This window comes from Carcharhinus amblyrhynchos, chromosome 9 (genome assembly GCF_965287045.1).
Source record: "Carcharhinus amblyrhynchos chromosome 9, sCarAmb.v2.hapA, whole genome shotgun sequence".
NCBI classification, from domain to species: Eukaryota; Metazoa; Chordata; class Chondrichthyes; order Carcharhiniformes; family Carcharhinidae; genus Carcharhinus; species Carcharhinus amblyrhynchos.
In genome coordinates, this window is record NC_137332.1 from 68,041,719 (window position 1) to 68,060,147 (window position 18,429).

At 40.5% G+C, this 18,429-nt stretch overlaps 1 protein-coding gene across 6 annotated transcripts in view; it reads left to right on the forward strand.

Annotated features, from left to right (window-relative positions):
• The window catches only part of LOC145347907 (eIF-2-alpha kinase GCN2-like), a 67,196-nt gene extending 60,484 nt beyond the window's left edge, over positions 1-6,712 (forward strand). For all 6 annotated transcript variants that reach the window (XM_080195872.1, XM_080195877.1, XM_080195874.1 and 3 more), the window contains 3 exons: positions 949-1,023; positions 2,160-2,254; positions 6,500-6,712. In XM_080195872.1, the coding sequence (XP_080051998.1) occupies positions 949-1,023; positions 2,160-2,254; positions 6,500-6,578 (249 nt within the window). In that variant the 3' untranslated portion in view covers positions 6,579-6,712. The remainder of the gene's footprint in view (positions 1-948; positions 1,024-2,159; positions 2,255-6,499) is intronic.
• The last annotated feature ends 11,717 nt before the right edge of the window (positions 6,713-18,429 follow it).

Here is an 18,429-nt window from a genome sequence, read left to right on the forward strand (position 1 = left end):
AAAAAAATAACACAGAGGGCAAGATGAAAGTCTCTCGGGTTTCTTTGGATGGATGTGGGCATTGCCAATCTCATCAATATTTCTGCAACTTTTTAAATATGCGCTCACACTGTAAAAAGAGAAAAGTCTACCTGGTTATTTTCAAATTATATTGGTAAAGTTGCTGTGAGTTTTGGATTTTTGATTCCCGGGTATATGATTTCCTCTCAAGTCATTCAAGCAGTTATTTTGAGCAATGCACCAGTCAAATCTCCTGTCATGCACCTTTCCAGGTTTTATTCTGGAATATTCATCAATATATCCCTATCAGGCTTTGCACTTTCACCCAATTCTGTTTAACAAATTTAACAAAAGGAATGAAAGATCATTGACCTGAAACGTTAATCCTGTTTCTTTCTCCACAGATGCTGCCAGACCTGCTGAGTATTTCCAGCATTTTCTGTTTTTAGTTAAGAAAGAATCAAATCCATTCATCACCTTGTACTTTTAAGTTTTGTTACTAGAAGAGAGATCACGTACACCGAGGGAAATATGCTGTTTTAGAAACATTTTAAATGGGAAATTTATCTCAAAATGGAGGGAAAGAGTAAAGGGAATATTTTATTGAGGACACTACAATCATCTTGATTTCATTGCACTTGTCCTGCCAAACTTGTGTTTTATTGCAATCAGCCTCTGCAGTTCCAAGTTGTTCCAAAAATTTAGGTCATTGCCTAAATATATGATAAATTCTGACACTTTCAACAAAGAAATACTGATTTAGTCTGAAGGCATGAAATGTACATACATTATTATAATTTAAAAATTCTGTATGATGGAGGTAAAGTTTGTTTTCAAAGAACTTTTTGTTGAAACTTAAACATCGTCATCACACTGCTTGGAGAATGGATGTGTTCTAATATTCGTTCAAGTCTTAACTATTCAGCCTTGTGTTTTATATCTGTTTAGAAAAAAGTTGCAGCTGAAAGTCTTGAAAAGGGAAGGATATTTGTTCTACAACCAGAGAGTGAAACAGCCTTAAAGGTAAGAACCAAGTTGTCCAGTCAGCGGAATTCAATGAATGTATGTTGGCCCAACGCAAAGGAGTGGAAAGCCTGAAATGTACAGACTCTACAAACCTATGTGTATTACAGCCTCCATCAGTTACACTGTGCACATTTATAGCGTGCAACCGGTAATTAGTGCTGACCATTTACCATCACCATAAAAATCACAGTGAGGCAGTATATTAAGCAAATGGCTATTTTAAGACTCAGCTGTTCAGTAATCTCTTCCCAAATTGATAATGTATGATTACCTTAATTTCCCAATCCTCTGTATTTCCCAATTTCTAAGCTCTAGTGATTTCAGGCCAACTCAGGGTCAATAAACTCTTTGCATGTTATTAAGATACTATTTTTGAGCCTGTTGATCAGCTACCAGTATGAAGCAGCTTAATAGGTTTTACTGCTATCCCTTCTGTAAACATAAAGTAGTGGTAACACCAACCGCCTGCAGTATGCATTGGAGACCAGTTGTAACGTCTGGCCTCAACCATATCCTGGGAGTCCATCTGAGTCTGTCTTGAAGAATCCTTTGTCATCTCTATACAGTTTTTACTGCTTCTGGGCAGCATGGTAGCACAGTGGTTAGCACTACTGCCTCACTGCGCCAGGGACCCGGGTTCAATTCCGAGCTTGGGTCACTGTCTGTGTGGAGTTTGCACATTCTCCCCATGTCTGTGTGGGTTTCGTCCAGGTGCTTCGATTTCCTCCCACAGTCCAAAGATGCACAGGTTAGGTGGATTGACCATGTTAAATTGCCCCTTAGTGTCAGGGGAACTAGCTTGGGTAAATGCATGGGACTATGGGGATAGAACCTGGATGGGATTGTGGTCAGTGCAGACCTGATGGACCGAATGGCCCCCTTCTGCACTGTAAGGATGCTATGATTCACTCTGAGCTTATGCGAAGTTTTAAAAGCCCATTGTTGTTGCTACTGCACGTATTCGTTACCATCATATCTGTTTTATATTAAGAAACACTTTCTCTCTGTTTCTGCTTCAATTAATGTTACAAGTGAATTGCAAAAAATGCATTCCTGCTAGATAATAGGTAACAGCAGCCAACTTCATGGAGCAGTTCTGCATGAATGGCATTTATCCTCTGCTTACCTTTTAGGTGTTGCTGTATGACAGAGGAAATGTTTCAACCATAAATAGCATTGAGAAGTTTTTACAATGTGTGAAAAAGTCCACAAAACTGACCCCATCAAGGTAAAGTATGAAGACAAAGTGACATTTGATACAAGTATGTGCAGTTTGAGTACAGTACTTCTCATTGACAACATCACTAGTCTGTTTTCTATGTGACAACCAGTTTTCAATCCTTGCTTACAAAGTTCCTCCAATTCCATGAGCTTTTACTTTAAGCACTAGCCTCTTATGCAGAACCTTGCCAGCAGCGTTTTGGAAATCTAAATACATGACATCTACAGGTTCCCCTATATGTGTTCTCTCTGTTACATCCTCAAAAAATCTGAACAGATTTGTCATAAATTATTTACCTTTCAAAAAGCCATGTTGACTATGTTTGATTATATTCAGCTTTCTTAAATGATTAGCTATTTCCGCTTTGATTATTAACGCCAGCATCTTGCCAATAAAAGAAGTTAAACTATAGCCTTCTGCCTTTCTCTCCTTTTAAACAAGGGCATTACATGAGCTGTCTTCCAATTTTATGGTACCCTCCTGGAATTTAACGAGTTACAAAAAATTTCAACTAATGAGTCCATTATCTCCGCAGCCATTAAAACCCTAGCATGCAGTTCATTGGGTCCTGGTGACTTGTCTGCCTTTACCCCTTGAGTTTCTCTAGTATATTATCTCTTGTGATTGGGATTATTACAAGTTCTACCATGTTATTTGAAATCAGCCCCTCTGATAATTTAGGGATATTTGCAGTGTCTTCCATGGTGAGTACTGATGCAAAAAAATTATTTAACATATCTGCCATTGCTTTGTTTGTTGTTATCTATTCACCTGCCTTGTTCAGCAGTTGCCCGCTTTCTATTTAAATATCCACAGAAAATCTTACTGTTTTAATGCTGCTTGCAAGATTTTTCTCTCAAAATTCATTTTCCCCCTTCTAATGAGTTTTTTAATCGTTTGTTGCTGGATCCTAAAAACTTCTCAATTCTTTGGTTTACCACTATCCCTTGCCACTTTGTGTGTCCTACTTTTCAATTTAACATTTGCCTCCTGTGTAAACCATGGATTTTGCCTCTTTCTCATGGAATTCCTCTTTTTGATGGGGATAAACTCCTGCTTGGTATTGGATTAGCTTTTTGAATATCTGCCACTTCTTATCTCCAGACCTGTATCTTAGCTTGTTTACTCAGTTCACCTTAAACAACCTTTCCCTCATACCATTATAATTGCCCTATTTATGTTGAAGACTCTGGTTAAGACCTAAGACATTCATCCTCAAAGTGCATCTGGAATTCTATTATATTGTGGTCACTACCCCCCTATGGGGTCCTTAACCAAAAGGTCCGTTATTAACCCGTCTTCATTACACAAAACCAAATCTAAAATAGTCCATGCCCGGCCAGGTTTCACAGTGTACTGCTCTAAAAAGCAGTACCTGATACACTCCACAAATTCTTCATCTGTGCTACCCATGTCAATTTGTTTTGTCCAATCGATATGCAGGTTAAAATCTCCCATGATAATTACAGTTCCCTTTGAACATACCCTTGATATTTCCTCATTTATGCTCTGATTTCTTGAGAGGTCACATTTTGGAGGTCTATAGAATCCCACCCAAACCAATTCACTATCCATTGCCTTTATATCATAACTCAGCACTGCTTTGAAACCTTCCTTTATTAACAACAGTACAGTACCTCCTTCCCCCTTTGGCCTTTTCCTTTGGAAAACTGTATCAGTCTGGAATGTTGAGTATCCAGGTCAGCCTACAACCATGTTTCTGTAATAGCGAATACATCATACTCGCATGTTGCAATCTGTGCTATCAACTCATCTATCTTGTTGCGAATGTTCAGAGCATTCAGATAAAGTATATTTAGCTTGCTTACAGTAGTTTACAATTCTGGATTTGCTCTGTGCTGCATTTTTGTTTCCGTTTCTTGCCCCGGCCTTTCACACTATGACAGTCAAGGTCCTCTCACTATCCTGTGCCAACATTCCCTCATATACCCCTGATATTTTTGAATTCTCCATTCCTGGAACCCTCCCCCCACTTCTAGTTAGGCCTCTTGTATGAGTCCTTGCTCTAATACAGTATTCATATGACCTGTCCCTACCTGTAGCTAACATTCAGACTGATCACTAACCAGCTCTCCTCCCTTTAAGTTTGACTTCTCTATTTTCCAATCAACTGAAACCGCACCCGCACTCTTTAGTTTAAATCCCACTCTACATCCCTAGTTATACGGTCCTCAAGAGCACTGATCCTGGCATGGTTCAGGTGTAGGTCATCCCAGTGGTACAGCTCCCACTTTGCCCAGTACTGATGCTAATGTCCCACAAACTGATACCCAATTCTCCCACACCAATCTTTGAGCAACACATTCATCTCTCCAATTTGACATACTCTTCCTCATTTTGCATGTGGCTCAAGTAAATAATCCAGAGATTATAAACTTGAAAGTTCTGTTCTTATAATTTAGTGCCTGACTCCTCAAACTGCCTACACAGAACCTCCTTTTTCATTCTGCCTATGTCATTGATATCAACATGGACCATGACCATGAATCCTCCCTCTTGTCACCACAAGTCCCCTTCCAGCCCAAAGCAAATGTCCCCAAAGCTGGCACCTGGCTAGCAAAACAGCCTTCGAGACTCTCTATCCTGGCTACAGAGATTAGTGTCTGTTCTCCTGACTATACTATCCCCCAACTACAACAACATCTATTTTCTCTCCTGCCACTTGAACAGCTTCCTTAACCACGGCGCCGTGGTCAGTTTGCTCATCGTGCCTACGGTCCCTGTCTCATCCATACAAGGAGCAAAAATCTCATATCTGCGGGACAAGGACAAGGGCTGAGGCTCCTGCAGTGCTCTCCCTGTGTGTAGCAACTCCCACCCTCCCTTTATCTTTAACAAGCATTTATTATGTTTCATTTCAGTCAGGTTCACTGTAATCATGCTCATTTTAACCTGCAGCAGTATAATGTCTTTCCATCTTTTCTTTTTTATTGAAAGCTCTGCTGGCACTATTGTCATCAGACTCTAATTTTAATGCATGCACCAAACTTACCATGGCAACTGTTAGAATGAACAGTACATGCGAGATAAAAATGTTTGAAAGCAAATGAGGAAATGAAAAGGTGTCATAAATGCATAATTGCATGGATTTCAGTAAACAAATATGTATTTACCTCAGACAGGACAATTGGAATAGTTTATTACTATGCCCTCATACTACATTTAGATATAGGATTTGACAAGATGTGGGTCTGAGGTCAGCCTTTGATTTGAATTGCAAAATGAGCACGAAATTAAACACGGAATAAGCAGAGAAGGAAAAAGGGTGAATTAGTGTCATATCTAATATTGCTTCACAGGCATTAGTAGCAGAGTGAGTGATCCACAAGCTAGCCAAGTTTCATCCCGTGGCCTTTCCTTCATTCCCCATTCAAACTCTTTTCTACAACCCTTTCTCCCTTCTGGCAACCCTTATCCTACCTCACTTACAGCTCTCTAGGGTTCTAAGGACAGTCCCTGGTGGTGGCCCAAGTGTACTACTGGTCATTTCTCCTGATAATGGAGAGCTCCTGGCCTCTGATTTGGCTGGCAGCTCTTACAGGTGAGATTTCTGCGTTTCTTTTGGCGTCCTGAAATTAAATGTCCCTCATGGCGTTGGGAGTCTTGATAGTCAGTTTGATGGAGGCATCGCTAGTTTTGGTGGTGGCGTCGGAACCCCACCACCTTCTTTAAATTCCATCCATAGGCCGAGAGTTTCTGGCAGGACTGGGAATCCCCGTCCCTCCTGATGTTAATGGACTTTTGGCTGGTTAGTCAAAGTTTTCATCCCCACCTGTGACAGTTCCTACCAGAGTGGAAAATCCCGGCCATAATGTTAAGCCTTTGGTCTGATTTGTAAGGTAGTTCCATACATCCATTAATCATAGAAGAGGATAGCATGGCAGCACAGTGGTTAGCACCACTTCAGCGACCTAGGTTCGATTCCTGGCTTGGGTCACTGTCTGTGTGGAGTTTGTATGTTCTTCCTGTGAGTGCGTGAGTTTCCTCTGGGTGCTCTGGTTTCCTCCCACAGTCCAAAGGTGTGCGGGTTAGGTTGATTGGCCAAGCTAAATTGCCCCTTAGTGTCCTGGGATGTGTAGGTTAGAGGGATTAGCAGGTAAATGTATGGGTTATACAGATCGGACCTGAGTGGGATTGTTGTCAGTGCAGACTTCTTGGGCAGGATGGCTTCCGTCTGCGCTGTCGGGATTCTATGATTCTATATTGATTTGACTTCTGCTTTTCAAACAGGTGCTCACCAAAGAGCCAGATTTCTTCCAAGAGGCAGTCGAAAATATTGAGGCAGCATTGTTTACTGCGGAAGTATTGAGAATGGCACAGAGCCTACTAGTAACTATGCAACTGTAAACATGTTCAGGATATACAGCACACTAATGTCACATGTGTGATTAGAATTTTAAAATATTGTATTAAGATTATGATGCTATCAATATTTTATATACTTTTGTCAAAATGTTTATTAAATAATTATTAAAAAGTTTACAGAATAGCAATTTATTTTCCCCTTGGCAATTTTCTCCTGTCTCTCTCTCTCTCTCTCTCTCCTGAAGACATCAGCTTTTTGCTGGGTACAGTTTCACAGTGGCCATTTTGCATATATGAGCCTAGGTTGCGAGTATCAACAATTGCAATTGGAGGGAATTACTGCTAGGTCTATTTTTGTGCTCGCACCATTGTTGATGCCTATGTATTTCAGCAGGGAACACGGGATAAGTGCACCCCCACGCCCCCCCCACCCCATCCAAATCTTCACACGGTCCGTTCTGTCACTTCCCTTCCGTGACCACTTTTTTTATCCACTTCTTTCGATAGACTGGCCACCAATATTCATTACAAACCCACTAACTTCCACAGCCATCTTGACTACAACTCCTCACGCCCTGCTTGCTGTAAGAGACTCCATCCCATTCTTCCAGTTCTCCACTTCCGCTGTATCAGTTCAGATGATGCCATTGTTGAAAACAAAACTTCTAAAACCGAGGGTCCCCCGTCCCCACAAATGTGGTTAACAGGGCACTCATCCCTGTCCGATCCATCTACCGCACCTTTGCCCTCATTCCTTTCAGAAGTAGGAAATATGAATGGTTGTGAGTCAGGTAGGAGGAGAGCAGGAACAACAAGCATTTCAAAGCAGTTACACACATAATCTGATCCTACAATGCGACTGCAAACTTCTTTCTTCCAGTCCTTTATTTCCAAATACCTACTAATCTTTGTTTCTTTTTGTAATTGCAATGCTACAATTCCTATTGTTCAGTCTGAAAACTACACAGACTAGAATCTGCTGGAGTGGGACATCTCGTGACCCATACTGTTAGATCTCTTCCTGTACTCTTCAGCGTAGAATCTTTATTGCTCCATATCATAAAAGTGCGAGTTGATAACAGTGTGCCGAGGCTGATTGGACATCTCTTACCTTAGTGAATGGCACAACAATGTATGTCCTTCACTAAGAGATTTAAGGAGTAAGAAATAAACAGGAGATTAGCGGAGAAGGGAAAAGGGTGAATTTGTGTCATATTTAGTAAAGAGGGAGGAAGAAAAGAAAGAAAGAAAGGCTAGGTTAAGACGGAAAATGAAAAGACAAAGAATAATTTTTTAAAAATTAATTTTAAATGACAGATTTTTTAAAGTTTCCAACAATAATTTACTACCTGAAGGAATGAGATTCCATGGTTTCAATTGTTCGTTTTCTGAACCAGAGGGTTTTATTGCAGTTGGTAACAATTATCACATTGCTAAAAGGCTACCTGCATTCTTAATTTCTAAGACTTACATTTTCTGTGATGAGTTTAATAGGCAAATGAGGTGAAAATCCAGCAACATATAAAAAAAACAAGCCTAAAGGTGAGATACTGTTTGTACAAAGCAAACAACGGGATGGCATGAATCAAACAACAGATTTTGGAGAACACACCCTTATTCTCTGAACTTGGTGGTCAATTTGCCTATAGTTAATAACTTGTGTCAATGAGATACCGTTATTCCAATGACCTTTCTCAGCAAAGTAGTAGCAATATAATAAGGAAAATTTACAATTTCTTTAAAAGGTTTGTGGAATCTATTTCTTTTCAAAAATGTTTGAAAATATCCTTTATAATTTTCAATTCTAAAGGAAATTTGATTGTAATATTTTTGGATAAGAAGAAATACCAGTTAATGTGACCTGACGAGGCTTGACATGGAATCAGTGCTAATAGAAAGGAACTTAAGAAACAAACCATGTCGCCGACAGACACAAAGGAGAGCTATGGGTAGAGGAGCTGGAGGGTGAAGGTGATCAGTGCAAAGATGAAGGGAAAACAGACAGATGAAAAGAGAAACACAAAATTCTTGTGAGGAGAAGAAGCAAATCATGAAGAGGTTATTTTACCTGTTTTTCAGAAATGGAAACTGGAGCCCTTGGAGGTATATAAGCTGGCTAAAAAGATCTAAAACTGAGAAAGCCTTGCAAAATATTCAGAAATGCTGCGGGGTATTTTCCTAGAAGTGACAAAACTGTGAATTAGAGTATTATTGGTTGTTTGTTTGAAAAGGAACTCTGGAAAGCTACACCATCAGGACTCGCATGACCTAAGAGAGCGAGTTCATAGAAATGTGGCTTGCTAATAATAACAGTACATGTGAAACTTAAAGGTGAAAACTGTTGTTGGATAGGATACCTGATCTACCTTGCTTGTGTAAAGAACATCATATTGTAGAATGCTGTAGCTCTGCAGTAACACATTTCGATGGGATACATGTGGTTGTGTGAAATTTCTTGATTTATTATTGTCGCATGTATTAACATATAGTGAAAAGTATTGTTTTTTGCGAGTTATAAGAACATAAGAAATAGGAGCAGGAGTAGGCCATCTAGCCCTTCGAGCCTGCCCCGCCATTCAATAAGATCATGGCTGATGTGTCGTGGCTCAGTTCCACATTCCTGCCCTCTCCCCATAACCCTTAATCCCCTCGCTTATCAAAAACCCATCAACCCGCGTCTTAAAAATATTTAGCGAGGTAGCCTCCACCACTTCAACGGGCGGAGAATTCCAAAGATTCACCACCCTTTGAGTGAAGAAGTTCCTCCTCAACTCCGTTCTAAACCGCCCCCCCTTTATCTTGAGGCTGTGCCCCCTAGTCCTATTATCCTTTCTGAGCGGGAAGAGTCTCTCCACCTCTATCCTATCTATCCCATTCATCATCTTATACGTCTCAATGAGATCTCCCCTCATTCTTCTAAACTCTAACGAGTACAAGCCTAAACATACCATTAATAGAGAAGGAAACAAGAGAGTGCAGAATGTAGTGTTACAGTCATAGCTAGGGTGTAGAGAAAGATCAACTTAATGCAAGGTAAGTCCATTCAAAAGTCTGACGGCGGCAGGGAAGAAGCCGTCTTGAGTCAGTTGGTACGTGATCTCAGACTTTTGTATTTTTTTCCCCAAAGGAAGAAGGTGGAAGAGAGAATGTCCAAGGTGCGTGGGATCCTTAATTGTGCTGACTGCTTTGCAGAGGCAGCGGGAAGTGTAGACAGAGTCAGTGGATGGGAGGCTGGTTTGTGTGATGGATTGGGCTACATTCATGACCTTTTGTAGTTCCTTGCAGTCTTAGGCAGAGCAGGAGCCATACCAAGGTGTGATACAACCAGAAAGAATGCTTTCTATGGTGCATCTGTAAAAGTTGTTGAGTGTTGTAGCAGACATGCCAAATTTTCTCAGTCTTCTGAGAAAGTAGAGGTGTTGGTGGTCTTTCTTAACTATAGTGTCGACATGGGCAGACCAGGACAGGTTGTTGGTGATCTGGATAGCTAAAAGCGTGAAGCTCTCGACTGATTTTAAAGTGAAATTTGCCTTTTTATTTGAAGTGTAATTTGCCTGTTAATTCAAGTTTAATTTATATTGATTCAGATTTGTGTTAAAGTGAAAGCCACAGAAGTTGAATCTTGGTAATTTCTTCATCTGGGAGGGATAGGGGATTGTTCAGGAAATTTGGTGAATGGTTCTCCCAGAGGGATTGAACCAGTTTTCCCTGATAGCTCAAGATGCCAATGGCAGCCAAGACTCATGTCAATTCACGTGGTAGACTCAGTAACCCATTACCTGAGCAAAGCCTGTACAGTTGAGGATGGATCAAGCAGCCTTGGTCATCAGTGGAACCAGAATAGTTAAATTTGTCAACTGGGGGATGAGTTTGTTCCTACTTAACTACAGATAATGCATGAAAGCTAAAATCACATCAAGTAATGTCCTGCTGAAAGAACAAGCAGCAGAAAGTCTTTTCAGTTAACTGTACAACTAACTAACTAAAGACCAACAATATCAATGTGTGCAACTTCCATTAACCTTAACTCTGACACATCTAGGTGGAGAGTCTCTGTGGGAAGAACACGAATTGTAAAATGGGCAAATAGGAAGCCTTTTTCCAAAGTGTTCCACATGTCTGCACTTTAGATGTTGGAAATAACTATTGTATCCATACATTCTGGTCCTATGATGGCTAGCTGGGTGGAGGTTCCTGCCCGAGGTCAATGGGGATTTCCATTGTTGGACTCTCACCCATGGCAGGCCAGGTATTAGAGTTCCGGCCATTTTGTCAAACCACCTGATTTGCATCTGTATGTTACTCGTGTCTTTATTGACTCGGGGCTTCATTTTCTGGGACTTTTGGGTTGGTGGTGATGGGGTTCAGGATATTTGACCAATTCCACCATGTGCAGAAGATGTCATTTCATTGAAGGTGGTAGGCCATCCAAGTCGGAGCCCGCATGCCCCTTTAAAGGGGCTCCAAGCAGGAAAGGCTATATCTAGTCTGTGAGGAACACAGGAGGCTGGTTGGCATGAGAATTTGGTCTACTCAGTAGTGTCTCAGCAGAGTCGAAACAGTAGATAAGAGTAGTTGTATGGGCATAGGGCATAGCACACATTGTACCGCAGTGACCTCCTTCTCCTTCAGTTTGAACTATCAAATGACCCTTCTCTGGATGACCTGTCATTTTGTCTTGTTGACACAAAGGTATCCGTGCCATCTCCTCCTCAACAGGATTATGTGTGTGGAGCTGTAGCACACCACCATTGATCAGAGATGTCTTGCGATGATTATGTGCTCTCTTCACCTACACTATACATTTCATTGGAGAAACATGACACCAATGGAGATGCCTTCCCAGGCTGTGTTGACCCTCTTCCCAGTCTGCTGCTGCATTATCTAAGGCAACAACAAGCCAGTAATGGCTGCTGATTGCCTTCTGAAAATTGCCTTCCATCATTAAGTCCTTTTTTTATTATTTCATGCAATGTGGGTGTCACTAACAAGCAGCCACAATTATTACCTATCCCTAATTGCCCATGAACTGCACAATTTGGCCATTTCAGAGTCAATCACATTGCTGTAGGTCTAGAGTCATATGTAAGCCAGATCAGATAGGAATGGCCGATATTCCGTAAAGGACATTAATGAACCCAATTGTTTTTTACAACAATTGACAATGGTTTTGTGGTCATCATTAGACTTTTAATTCCAGATTTTTTATTGGATTCAAATTCCATCATGTGCTGTGGTGGGATTCGGCCCTGGGGGTGTCTTGATTACTAGTCCAGTGGCAATACTACTGAGTCACTTCCTTTGCTGGAGGTTGAGCCCAACCACCAAGTGCCTCCAATGCATTTAGTGTCTTTTCCTTTAAAAATTCTATCATGTCACCAATGCTGATGTACGGTCAGAAAGTGCGAATGATCTTGGTTCCTGACCCTGGATTGAAAATCCAGCTCCTGGTCTCTATTCCCCAAGTGCAATGCATGTATCATAAATTTGGATCATTTATAAAGCTGTATGACTAGTAGCTAACTTGAAACAAATTCTCCTGGAAATTTCCCTTTGATGTCCAGGCATTCTCTGTGGTGTTTTTAACCAAGTCAATCTACAACACAGCCAGCTAGTAGTAATTCAGAATGCAAAGTTCAAAACAAGTTCCAGGAGAGGCTTTTATGTGAGGAAAAAATATTTAATTGCAATTTCACTCGTATCGTCTAGTTACACCACTGCATTATACCCTCAGTAGGGGCCAACTCATAACATAAGACTTACTCAGTGACTTAGAGAAATGGGCAACAATGCCGTACCCACAGAGATCTCTTAAGTTTCTAACATTCTCTCTTCAGAAAATCCAGGAGAGCACATTGTCTGTAAATCATTGTACTTTCCCAGGTACTTAAGGCAAAAGTTCTCCTCACTATTGATATTGGCTAAGAGTTAATTCTTGATTCCTAACTGTTTATTTCCCTCTGAAAGCCAAGAATACCTAAGCCACTGAACTATAGTGTCAGTACTGAATAGAACTGCTGAAACTATTAATCAGTGTCTAACCTATTTCTTCTTTTGCTTTCTGATGGATCCTGTAACCCAATGAAGAAGGGAAAGGGTTAATAAATTTAATGCATTTTGTACCTAGCATATATTACAAACATTACCCATCCTAATGGCTGATCTCCTCAAGCTTATACTGCTCCTGGTATCAATATAAATTATTTATTCATGTTTTCCTTACTTGTTCATGTCTTTCATTCTTTAACTTTCCATTTCCATAAAGACAGATAGTCAAATGTGAATGTTATTTTGCAGACATTGCAAGCCTTACTTGTTTGTGCTAACTAAACATCGTTAATTATGAGAGGACACAGGTTTAAGGTGCTGGGGAGTAGGTACAAAGGAGATATCGGGTAACTTCTTCACTTAGAGTGGTGGATGAGTGGAATCGGCTGCCATCGGTGGTGGTGGAGGCAAATTTGATAGGGTCTTTTAAGAGACTTCTGGATAAGTACATGGAATTTAATAGAATTGAGGGTTATAGGTAATCCTAGTAGGTATGGATATCACTGGCGCAGCTTGAGGGCCAAAGGGCCTATTTGTGCTGTAATTTTTCTGTGTTGCTAAATAGCTGCTGCTGGTAGATTACGGTACCGGCTTTTTGACAGGGGGAGTCGTGCTGGGACAGCCACAACTGCCCAAGTAACTTCAGTGGAAAAGCTGCTGAAGCCACCAGAGAGGCTGTGAATCGTGGCGGTACCGATGCCTGCATCATGATTGAAGCTGCCAGACAGGCTACGAGTCCTGGTTGAAGCCGGGGGCCGCATCCTGGCTGGAAGCGGAAACGTCGAGTCCTAATTGATACCAGTGCTTACGTCGTGACCGGTGCTGAGAATCATGATATATAAATACCCACTTGTATTTGTGTTCGATGAGAAGCCTGGTAAGCCACTATTAGGGGCCAGGTTTCTCCCAAAAGATTTTGAAATAAAACCTACCGTATTTTGACTCACTAACAGTCTCAGAGGCGTCTTTTACCTAAAACACTGTTAAGTACTTTGCTTTATCTGTTCATTGACCTCTGTGGTAGATTTTTAATGAGGAGATGCTGGTGCTGGACTGGGGTAAACACAGTAAGAAGTCTCACAACACCAGGTTAAAGTCCAACAGGTTTATTTGGTAGCAAAAGCCACTCCCATGGGTTTATTTGGTAGCAAAAGCCACATAAAGTAGATTTTTAAGCCACATAGGTAAATATGTGGATTCTAGTATTCATAGAGTTGTCATCGGTAGGTACTTTGATGGAAAAGTAGACACTGATCATTCAAAGTATGTAACTGACCCTGAACCTTTTCTAATTGCTTTTCACAATGTCAAAATGCTCGCTTGCATTGAAGGAGCACGTGCCATCAATGTGAGTCACTCTCCCTCCCCAAATGTAATGTCTTTTTTAGATGATAATGTGTTTTAACATTCAGCAGCACATGTGTAGCACAAAGATCTGTTCCTTGTTGATGGAGAAGGAGACCAATTACTGCCGACATAAATGTAGATGCTATCCACAGTGAAGTGCAGCCGTGCACGTAGCAACTCTGATCTGTTACATTGTACATTACTCATCCACATTCAGTTGCTTCTTTTGATTTCTAGAAGGATATTTATTTTGTATTTTTCCAAGACATGTTGAGTTTAAACAGAATTTTAGTTTATATGGGGTTCATTTTCAGTAAAATTCAGATTGTACTAAATTTTTTTCAAACTTGATATGTTAGACATGATCTTTCCGGCTACTGCGCTGGTCAATTGGCACAAAGGGCCAAGAAGATAGCGTACGAGGTTTACGCACTGGGCAGGAACCGGTGTCCCAGCCCTGTTTTGTTGGCAAGGTTGGTTTTGTGCCCAAAAATGGCACAAAGCTGATTTAAATATTAATGTAATCATTACCATGATATTAGTATGTCTGGCACAGCTTCCCGGATGTTTCCACCCTTGTCCGTGAGAAGTCTCGCCAGCAAGAATCACCTATGGTCCCCATCCAATCTGCACTTCTTACCTTCCAAAATTCCCTTTCAGTGGAGGCAGCTGATGCAGCCTCTCATCCTTCCTTAGGATATGGTGTCCAGAATTGGATACAGTACTCCAGTTAAAGCTGAACCAGTGTTTCATAATGTTTATCATTAGTTCCTTGCTTTTGTACTTTATGCATCATATTTATAAAGTCCTGAATCTTGTATACTTTTCTAACCCCTTTCTCAACCTGTCCTGTCGCCTTCAGTATGTTGTGCATATATTCCCCTTTTGAACTGTGCCCCTTATTTTTTGTTGCCTCTCCTCTTTCTTCTCACCAAAAGCGCAACACTTCATACTGCTCTGCATTAAATTTAGTCTGTCATGTGTCTGCCCATTCCAGCAGCCTATGTCTATGTCTTTTTGAAGTCACACTCCCTTCCTTACCATTCACTTAGATTTGTGTCATTTGCAAATGTTGAAATTGTGCTCTACAGTCAAGGCACCTCGGAGACTAATAATGACCAAGTCTAGGTCATTAACCTAGATCAAGAAGAGCAATCAACTGTAGCGTGCCCTGGGGAACACTAGTGTATATCTTCATGCAGTCAGAAAAACAACAGTTTGCCACTATTTTCTGCCACTCAGTCAACTTCCCATCCAGACTGTCACTGTTCCATTTATCTTATAGGTTCAAGTTTTCTGGCAAGTGTATTATGTGGCACTTTATTAAATACCTTATAGAAATCCAGATATGCCACAAAAAAACCATGTTACTTAATCAGCTCTTTCTGTTGCTTCACCAAAATTTCAATCAAGTTAGCGCTGTCGCCTCGCAGTGTGAGGGATTCAGGTTCAATTCCCAGCTTGGGTCACTGTCTTGTGTGGAATTTGCACATTCTCCCTGTGTCTGTGTGGGTTTCCTCCAGGTGCTCTGGTTTCCTTCCACACTGCAAAGATGTGCAGGTTAGGTGGATTGGCCATGCTAAATTACCACTTAGTGTCAGGGTAAATGCATGGGTTGTGGTGATAGGTCCTGGCTGGGATTGTGATTGGTGCAGAAATGATGGGCCAAACGGCCTTCTTCTGCTCTGTAGGATTCTATGATGATGATCTAATCCTGGCAACTTATCAATTTTAAGCATAGCCAGCATTTCTAGTACCTCCTTTCCCATTTTTAGTTTGTCCAGTATCTCAACTCCCTTCCCCTTCACTATGCTTTTGGAAACATCTTCTTCCTTGGTAAAGACAAGTTCAAAGTACTCATATATATTTACCTCGACCATGACCTATACCTCCAGATCAGATCCTCCTTTTGGTCCCTAATTGATCTCAGGTCACCCCTTACTACCATTTTATTATTTATATGTCTATAGAAAACTTTTGGATTCCTTTTTCTGTTAGTTAGTCTCTAGACAGTTCTTCCCTGCCCCTTTTGTTTCCTTTTCCATTTGCCCCTAAATTTTCTCTATTCCATTAAATTCTTATTCATTTGTCATATGCACCCTTTTTCCTGCTTCGTCTAACTCCAATCTCATTTGTTATTCAGGGAGCTCTGGATTTGCTTGCCCTATCTTTGCATCTTGTGAGAATCTACCTTGACTCGACTTGAACCATCCACTGTTTAAAAATAGCTGTTTGCTCTCTTACAGATTTGCATGTCAATCTTCAATTCCAGTATACCAGACCAAATCCATTGTCGCCCCACTGAAACTGGTCCTTTACCAATTAAATATTTTTACTCTATCTTATTAGTAATGTGCTCCTGATGTACTCTGCATCTTCCCCCACCGTGCCCCCAATTTTTATCCCGATCAGATTTACATCCTCCAACATTCCCCTACAGAGTCTCAGATTTTACAGGGTTAGAGTCTTGGCCAATTTCCCTGATCTTGTTCTGATCACTTTCTGAGGTCAAGGCTACTATCCTTTCTGTGTCTTATTTTTCTTCAGGATCTGAGTAGTAAGCCCAAGTTTCTATTGTCTTTCCTTCCAAGGATATTAAGATGTTTATGGTACCTGCTCTGTCTCAATCATGTATGATCTCAGTTGTCAAGATCTTTAGTTAATTGTGCCTTCCCTCTTTTGGTTTTGTACCTATACTTTCTCCCTCTGGGTTTCAGCACTGGTAATTCTGTGCCTGTGGTTAAAGTTGGAAGCCTGGTTGTTTCTCTGTACTTTTTCACACTCTCTCACCCCCTCAAACCCTATGTTATACAACCATGAGGGGGTGAGAGAAACTTAAACCCTATGTTATACAACCATAAGTTTCTGTGTTAGGGTTGAAAGTTGAGAAACCAGTTTGTAATTGCCATTGGAGGAAATCCTCCAAATCCAGCTAACAGCATATGTCATGAGATATACTGTCACAGCAAGATTTGGGAACCTTATTTGCAATTGGGATCCTCTGCACAGAAAGATTTGGAAATCATTGCTAAAAGCTGATGAGGTTGTGGTCATCACATTGTATTTGAAAAAAAAATGAGGTGAAAGTAAATAGAGATATTGCTGCCCCTTTCTTACGAGGAAAGGAGTTTTAAAAAATCGAGAACCCCATATCGTTGGATGTGGCCAGGTAAACGTTTGAGAACATTACAACAGTAGACTGTTAGAAATTACAACAGTACTTGAATTAATCATGATTTATTTCTTGTAATTTCTACCCAGTTACAGGGAGAAACAAAAGACACAGAGGCAAAAGGCACCTCTCGTTTAAGATAATGACAGATGGATTCCGATATCCTTCTGAAGGTTTGTAGCTTTTCCTACTGCTTCCATTTGGTGAATATAGCCCTGTCATCAAGTAGTAAAGCAGGAAACTGAATCAATGGACTCAGATCAAACTAAGCACCCACCTGGCGTGATCCCCATGGCTACAATTTCGGTTTGAAAGGATTCTTTTCTGAGTCTCTACCGTGTGCAGTGTGGGTGAAAATGGTCAGTCAGCTGCGGGTATGGAAGGCAATAACTGCACCTTAAAAACTGTATAAGCTGTGTCAGTAAAAAGGTATTGGAATAGAGGAATCATTCACTTCATAATAAAAATTTAAACATTTAAAAAGTGCAATAAATTTGATCAGAACAATTTTCAGTCACATTTTGAGGAAATCACTTTAAAACGTGATATTTATTGAAACATTTAAGTAGTACAATAAATCATGCTTAAAAGGTCATGGGTTTTACTTTCTGACAAGATTTTATCAAACCTTTAAACAGTTTCATGTTGACCTTTTAACAAGATTTATCTGATTTCTGGAAAAAGGGACTTGCATCAGAAAAGAGATTAGGTATATCTTGTTGAAAAACTGATTTATATTAAAACAATGAAAATGTGATCAATCTTAAAATGTTAAAAAAATCAGATGAATGTTATAATCAGACGAAACCTGATTGGAAAGGAACATAAGTTTATTACAGAATGCAAAGTAAAACTACTACTCTGATGTGTATGGACTACTCCCTGCTAGGGACTACAGTTCAGCAAGTCCAGTCCTGGGACTGCCTTATAATGATCTCAGGTAATGAGTGCCACTGGGCAAGCTACTGTCTGTTCCCAGGGCACATCTTACTCAACATGCCCACAGGGAGGTCAATTAGTGATTCCCCATGGACCTCATGGGGGCTTATCATAAATGTTCTTAAAATGTCACTTGCTTGAATCCATCTTAACATCCTTTCTGACCCTCTTCGTGAAGTATTCATGTAATAAGAGCAAGCCACTTCATACCTGCAAATGGCAGATCTAACATTTTTTGAGGTATAAATAATTTGTTATGAGTGGACAATTTATTCAAATTCACATGGCAGGTATGGAACCGATCAGAAATATTGAAATATTAGGAAAAAAGCTTTGAGTCAGGAGTTTA